Source organism: Psittacula echo (genome assembly GCF_963264785.1).
Source record: "Psittacula echo genome assembly, chromosome: 32".
Classification (NCBI taxonomy): domain Eukaryota; kingdom Metazoa; phylum Chordata; class Aves; order Psittaciformes; family Psittacidae; genus Psittacula; species Psittacula echo.
Genome location: NC_137767.1, coordinates 165,145 through 172,464, shown reverse-complemented (window position 1 = coordinate 172,464; position 7,320 = coordinate 165,145). Strand labels below are relative to the sequence as shown.

Below are 7,320 nucleotides of genomic sequence, written 5' to 3'. Positions count from 1 at the left end.
TGCGCTCCCGCTCCGGAATCCTCCTCCATAGACACAAAGAATTCACCCCAAATCCCTGGGATTTGTTGCCTTTTTTTTTGGGGGGGGGGGGTTTTTTTTGCCTTAAAACCCCGGGTTTGGACCCAAACAAGGGGCTCTGGGCGGCGCCGCCTTGGGGATGACGTCATCGGGGGCAGGCGGTGACGTCATCTCGGCAGGGTGACGTCATCTCACACCGTCCACTTGAGGCAGCTGTGGGGAGATGGGGGGGGGGGGGGGGGCTCGGGTCAGCGCACGCCAGGATCCCAGAGAGCCCCAGGTCCCGCGTTCGCCCGTGTTATCCCATGTGTTATCCCCATGTTATCCCCGTCATTCCCATGTTATCCCATGCATTATCCCCACGTCATCCCCCGTATCACCCCCATGTTATCCCCGTCATTCCCATGTTATCCCCATCATTCCCATGCTATCCCAGGTATTATCCGCCCGTTATCCTCACATCATCCCCACGTTATCCCATGCTATGGTACCCACGTTATCCCATGTCTCATTCCCACGTTCTCCCATGTCCCATTCCCCCGTTCTCCCATGTCCCATTCCCACGTTCTCCCATGTCCCATTCCCACGTTCTCCCATGTCCCATTCCCCCGTTCTCCCATGTCCCATTCCCACGTTCTCCCATGTCCCATTCCCCCGTTCTCCCATGTCCCATTCCCCCGTTCTCCCATGTCCCATTCCCACGTTCTCCCATGTCCCATTCCCACGTTCTCCCATGTCCCATTCCCACGTTCTCCCATGTCCCATTCCCACGTTCTCCCATGTCCCATTCCCACGTTCTCCCATGTCCCATTCCCACGTTCTCCCATGTCCCATTCCCACGTTCTCCCATGTCCCATTCCCCCGTTCTCCCATGTCCCATTCCCACGTTCTCCCATGTCCCATTCCCCCGTTCTCCCATGTCCCATTCCCACGTTCTCCCATGTCCCATTCCCACGTTCTCCCATGTCCCATTCCCACGTTCTCCCATGTCCCATTCCCCCGTTATCCCATGTCCCATTCCCACGTTCTCCCATGTCCCATTCCCCCGTTCTCCCATGTCCCATTCCCACGTTCTCCCATGTCCCATTCCCACGTTCTCCCATGTCTCATTCCCACGTTCTCCCATGTCCCATTCCCACGTTCTCCCATGTCCCATTCCCCCGTTCTCCCATGTCCCATTCCCCCGTTCTCCCATGTCCCATTCCCCCGTTCTCCCATGTCCCATTCCCACGTTCTCCCATGTCTCATTCCCACGTTCTCCCATGTCTCATTCCCACGTTCTCCCATGTCCCATTCCCACGTTCTCCCATGTCCCATTCCCCCGTTCTCCCATGTCCCATTCCCACGTTCTCCCATGTCTCATTCCCACGTTCTCCCATGTCCCATTCCCCCGTTCTCCCATGTCCCATTCCCCCGTTCTCCCATGTCTCATTCCCACGTTCTCCCATGTCCCATTCCCCCGTTCTCCCATGTCCCATTCCCACGTTCTCCCATGTCCCATTCCCCCGTTCTCCCATGTCCCGTTCCCACGTTCTCCCATGTCCCATTCCCACGTTCTCCCATGTCCCATTCCCACGTTCTCCCATGTCCCGTTCCCCCGTTCTCCCATGTCCCATTCCCACGTTCTCCCATGTCCCATTCCCACGTTCTCCCATGTCCCGTTCCCACGTTCTCCCATGTCCCATTCCCACGTTCTCCCATGTCCCATTCCCACGTTCTCCCATGTCCCGTTCCCCCGTTCTCCCATGTCCCATTCCCACGTTATCCCATGTCCCATTCCCACGTTCTCCCATGTCCCATTCCCACGTTATCCCATGTCCCGTTCCCCCGTTCTCCCATGTCCCATTCCCCCGTTCTCCCATGTCCCGTTCCCCCGTTCTCCCATGTCCCATTCCCACGTTCTCCCCCGTCCCGTTCGCACGCCCCCCCCGCACCGGGTGTCGTGGTGGGTGCCGAGGCAGCGGGCGCAGCAGAAGCGGGCCCCGCAGCTCACGCAGGTGTAGGCCGAGGGGAAGCCGCAGACGCTGCAGAAGTGGCGCTGGGGCCGGCGCGAGGGCCCCGCGCAGGCAGAGACGTAATTGGGGCCCTCGGAGGCGCTCAGGTTCTGGGGGGGGGGGGGGAGCAAAGCATGGGGCCAAAAGGGGCCAAAAGGGGCAAAAAGGGGCAAAAAGGGGCCCGAAATGGGCCAAAAGGGGCCAAAATGGGCCCGAAATGGGCAAAAGGGGCCCGAAATGGGCAAAAAGGGGCACGAAATGGGCAAAAAGGGGCACGAAATGGGCAAAAGGGGCAAGAAATGGGCAAAAAGGGCCCAAAATGGGCAAAACGGGGCAAGAAATGGGCAAAAAGGGGCAAGAAATGGGCAAAAAGGGGCCCGAAATGGGCAAAAAGGGGCCCGAAATGGGCCCGAAATGGGCAAAAAGGGGCCCGAAATGGGCCCAAAATGGGCAAAAAGGGACCCAAAATGGGCAAAAAGGGGCCCAAAATGGGCCAAAAGGGGCCCGAAATGGGCAAAAAGGGGCCCGAAATGGGCAAAAAGGGGCCCGAAATGGGCAAAAAGGGGCCCGAAATGGGCAAAAAGGGGCCCGAAATGGGCAAAAGGGGCCCGAAATGGGGCAAAATGGGCAAAAAGGGACCGAAAATGGGCAAAAAGGGGCCCAAAATGGGCAAAAAGGGGCCCGAAATGGGCAAAAAGGGACCCGAAATGGGCAAAAAGGGGCCCGAAATGGGCAAAAAGGGACCCGAAATGGGCAAAAAGGGGCCCGAAATGGGCAAAAAGGGGCCCGAAATGGGCAAAAGGGGCCCAAAATGGGCAAAAAGGGACCCGAAATGGGCAAAAAGGGGCCCGAAATGGGCAAAAAGGGGCCCGAAATGGGCAAAAACGGGCACGAAATGGGCAAAAACGGGCACGAAATGGGCAAAAACGGGCACGAAATGGGCAAAAACGGGCACGAAATGGGCAAAAAGGGGCACGAAATGGGCAAAAAGGGGCCCGAAATGGGCAAAAACGGGCCCGAAATGGGCAAAAAGGGGCAAGAAATGGGCAAAACGGGGCCCAAAATGGGCAAAAAGGGGCAAGAAATGGGCAAAAAGGGGCCCGAAATGGGCAAAAAGGGGCCCGAAATGGGCAAAAAGGGGCCCGAAATGGGCAAAAAGGGGCCCGAAATGGGCAAAAAGGGGCAAGAAATGGGCAAAACGGGGCACGAAATGGGCAAAAAGGGGCAAGAAATGGGCAAAAAGGGGCAAGAAATGGGCAAAAAGGGGCCCGAAATGGGCAAAAAGGGGCCAAAATGGGCAAAAGGGGCCCAAAATGGGCAAAACGGGTCAAAAGTGACCAAAAAATCACCGAAAATGGAGCCCCACAGGCCCCCTACAGCCCCCCCTCTAACCCCATAGACCCCCATAGACCCCCCTCTAACCCCATAGACCCCCATAGACCCCCCTCTAACCCCATAGACCCCTATAGACCCTCTCTAACCCCATAGACTCCCATAGACCCCCCTCTAACCCCATAGACCCCCATAGACCCCCTCTAACCCCATAGACCCCCATAGACCCCCTCTAACCCCATAGACCCCCCTCTAACCCCATAGACCCCCATAGACCCCCCTCTAACCCCCATAGACCCCCATAGACCCCCCTCTAACCCCCATAGACCCCCATAGACCCCCTCTAACCCCATAGACCCCCCTCTAACCCCATAGACCCCCATAGACCCCCTCTAACCCCATAGACCCCCCTCTAACCCCATAGACCCCCATAGACCCCCCTCTAACCCCATAGACCCCCCTCTAACCCCATAGACCCCCATAGCCCCCGCTATAACCCCACAGACACCCTATAACCCCCCTATAATCCCATAGGGCCCCTATAGACTGCCTACAGTCCCCCCTATAACCTATAGACCCCCTTAAAGACTCACAGACCCCCTATAGACCTTTCTATAGCCCCATAGACCGCTTATGGACTACTTATAAACCCCCCTATAGCCCCCCTATAGCCCCCTATAGCCCCCTATAGACCCCTATGGCCCCCTATGGCCCCACCTGCTCCTCCAGCAGGGCCTGGAAGTTCTTGCGGAAGCGGAGCTTGAAGTGGTCCCCGCGCGTCTTCTTCTTCTTCTTCCCTGCCGAAGGGGGCCCGCAGCACCCATAGGGACGTATAGGGATGTATGGGGGCCATAGGGATGTATGGGGGACATAGGGATGTATAGGGATGTATGGGGGCCATAGGGATGTATGGGGGCCATAGGGATGTATAGGGATGTATGGGGGCCATAGGGATGTATGGGGGCGATAGGGACGTATAGGGATGTATGGGGGCCATAGGGATGTATGGGGGCCATAGGGACGTATAGGGATGTATGGGGGCCATAGGGATGCATAGGGATGTATGGGGGCCATAGGGACGTATAGGGATGTATGGGGGCCATAGGGATGTATGGGGGCCATAGGGATGCATAGGGATGTATGGGGGCCATAAGGATGTATAGGGATGTATGGGGGCCATAGGGATGTATGGGGGCCATAGGGACGTATAGGGACGTATGGGGGCCATAGGGACGTATGGGGGCCATAGGGACGTATGGGGATGTATAGGGGCCATAGGGATGTATGGGGATGTATGGGGGACATAGGGATGTATAGGGATGTATGGGGGCCATAGGGATGTATAGGGATGTATGGGGGCCATAAGGATGTATAGGGATGTATGGGGGCCATAGGGATGTATAAGGATGTATGGGGGCCATAGGGACGTATAGGGATGTATGGGGGTCATAGGGATGTATAAGGATGTATGGGGGCCATAGGGACGTATAGGGATGTATGGGGGCCATAGGGATGTATGGGGGCCATAGGGATGTATGGGGATGTATGGGGGCCATAGGGATGTATAGGGATGTATGGGGGCCATAGGGATGTATAGGGGCCATAGGGACGTATAGGGATGTATGGGGGCCATAGGGATGTATGGGGGCCATAGGGACGTATGGGGATGTATGGGGGCCATAGGGATGTATGGGGATGTATGGGGGACATAGGGATGTATAGGGATGTATGGGAGCCATAGGGATGTATAGGGATGTATGGGGGCCATAAGGATGTATAGGGATGTATGGGGGCCATAGGGATGTATGGGGGCCATAGGGATGTATAGGGATGTATGGGGGCCATAGGGATGTATAGGGATGTATGGGGGCCATAGGGATGTATGGGGATGTATGGGGGCCATAGGGACGTATAGGGATGTATGGGGGCCATAGGGATGTATGGGGGCCATAGGGATGTATAGGGATGTATGGGGGCCATAGGGATGTATAGGGGCCATAGGGACGTATAGGGATGTATGGGGGCCATAGGGATGTATGGGGGCCATAGGGACGTATGGGGATGTATGGAGGCCATAGGGATGTATGGGGATGTATGGGGGACATAGGGATGTATAGGGATGTATGGGGGCCATAGGGATGTATAGGGATGTATGGGGGCCATAGGGATGTATGGGGGACATAGGGATGTATAGGGATGTATGGGGGCCATAGGGATGTATGGGGGCCATAGGGACGTATAGGGATGTATGGGGGCCATAGGGACGTATGGGGGCCATAGGGACGTATGGGGATGTATGGGGGACATAGGGATGTATGGGGATGTATGGGGGCCATAGGGATGTATAAGGATGTATGGGGGCCATAGGGACGTATAGGGATGTATGGGGGCCATAGGGGTGTATGGGGGCCATAGGGGTGTATGGGGGCCATTGGGGTGTATAGGGATGTATGGGGGCCATAGGGATGTATAGGGATGTATGGGGGCCATAGGGACGTACAAGGATGTATGGGGCCCATAGGAATGTATAGGGATGTATGGGGGCCATAGGGACGTATGGGGGCCATAGGGATGTATAGGGATGTATGGGGGCCATAGGGATGTATGGGGGCCATAGGGATGTATAGGGATGTATGGGGGCCATAGGGATGTATAGGGATGTATGGGGGTGATAGGGTCGTACAAGGATGTATGGGGCCCATAGGGATGTATAGGAATGTATGGAATCCATAGGGATGTATAGGCATGTATGGGGGACATAGGGATGTATAGGGATGTATGAGACCCATAGGGATGTATAGGGATGCATGGGAGCCATAGGGACGTATAGGGATGTATGGGACCCATAGGGATGTATAGGGATGTATGGGACCCATAGGGATGTATAAGGATGTATGGGGGCCATAGGGACGTATAGGGATGTATGGGGGCCATAGGGATGTATGGGGGCCATAGGGATGTATGGGGGCCATAGGAATGCATACAGACCCATAGCGATGTATAGGGACCCATAGAGACCCCAAGCTGCCCCACAGACACCCCCCGATCCCCATAGGGACACATAAAGACCCATAGAGCCCCACAGACCCCTCATAGACCCCCCCCATAGAGCCCCCATAGAGCCCCTATAGCCCCCCATAGAGCCCCTATAGCTCCCCATAGAGCCCCCATAGAGCCCCTATAGCCCCCCATAGAGCCCCTATAGCCCCCCATAGAGCCCCTATAGCTCCCCATAGAGCCCCCATAGAGCCCCTATAGCTCCCCATAGAGCCCCCATAGACCCCCCATAGCCCCCCATAGAGGCCCGCACCGGTCTCGGCGGTGTCGGCGAAGTGCGGGAGGCGCTTCCCGGGCCGGGGCAGCCCCGCCTGGGGGTCATCGCCGAAGTTATCGTTCTCCAGCGCCTCCAGCTGCCGGTTCAGGCGCCGCTGCCGGGTGGCCCGGTCCAGGACGCGGCGCTGGGCCCCTTCCGGGAGGCGGCCTGCGGGGAACGGGAGCGGGAGCGTCCGGTAACGGCGCTGAGGGCCATGGAGGCCCCCACGGAGCCCGCACGGTACCGGCCGGCTTCTTCTCCACCATCGCTGAGGCGGCTTCCGGTCAGGTGGGCAGGGACTTCCGGTGGGGAGGGACTTCCGGTGGGGAGCGGGGGCGGTGGGGGGCGCCATCTTGGATGTGGCGGCGCCGTGGGGAAGTGGGGCGCCGCCATCTTGAGCGCGGCGTTGACCCAAAGGGGAGCCCCTGTGTCGGGAGGGAGGCGCCATTTTGAGCGTGTCGCCGCCATCTTGAGCGTGGCGGCGCCATCTTGACGGTGGCGCCGCCATGTTGAGCGTGGCGTGGGCGCCAAGGGAAGCCCCCACGTTGGGGACGGGGCCGCCATCGGAGGAGTGGCGCCGCCATGTTGAGTGTGGCGCCGCCATCTTGCCCGCGTCCCCTTCCCTCCTCGGCCCCGCCCCTTCCTTCCTTAAGCCCCCCCCCC

At 58.0% G+C, this 7,320-nt stretch overlaps 1 protein-coding gene across 1 annotated transcript; it reads right to left on the bottom strand.

Moving 5' to 3' along the window:
* Positions 1-60: 60 nt before the first annotated feature.
* Positions 61-6,939, bottom strand: ZNHIT1 (zinc finger HIT-type containing 1). Its single transcript, XM_080636408.1, has 5 exons — positions 6,902-6,939; positions 6,655-6,825; positions 4,062-4,141; positions 1,953-2,122; positions 61-231 (listed from the first exon to the last, which is right to left on the bottom strand). The coding sequence occupies exons 1-5, from the start codon at positions 6,921-6,923 to the stop codon at positions 210-212; spliced, it is 465 nt and encodes a 154-aa protein (XP_080492534.1). The 5' UTR covers positions 6,924-6,939; the 3' UTR covers positions 61-209.
* Positions 6,940-7,320: the final 381 nt, after the last annotated feature.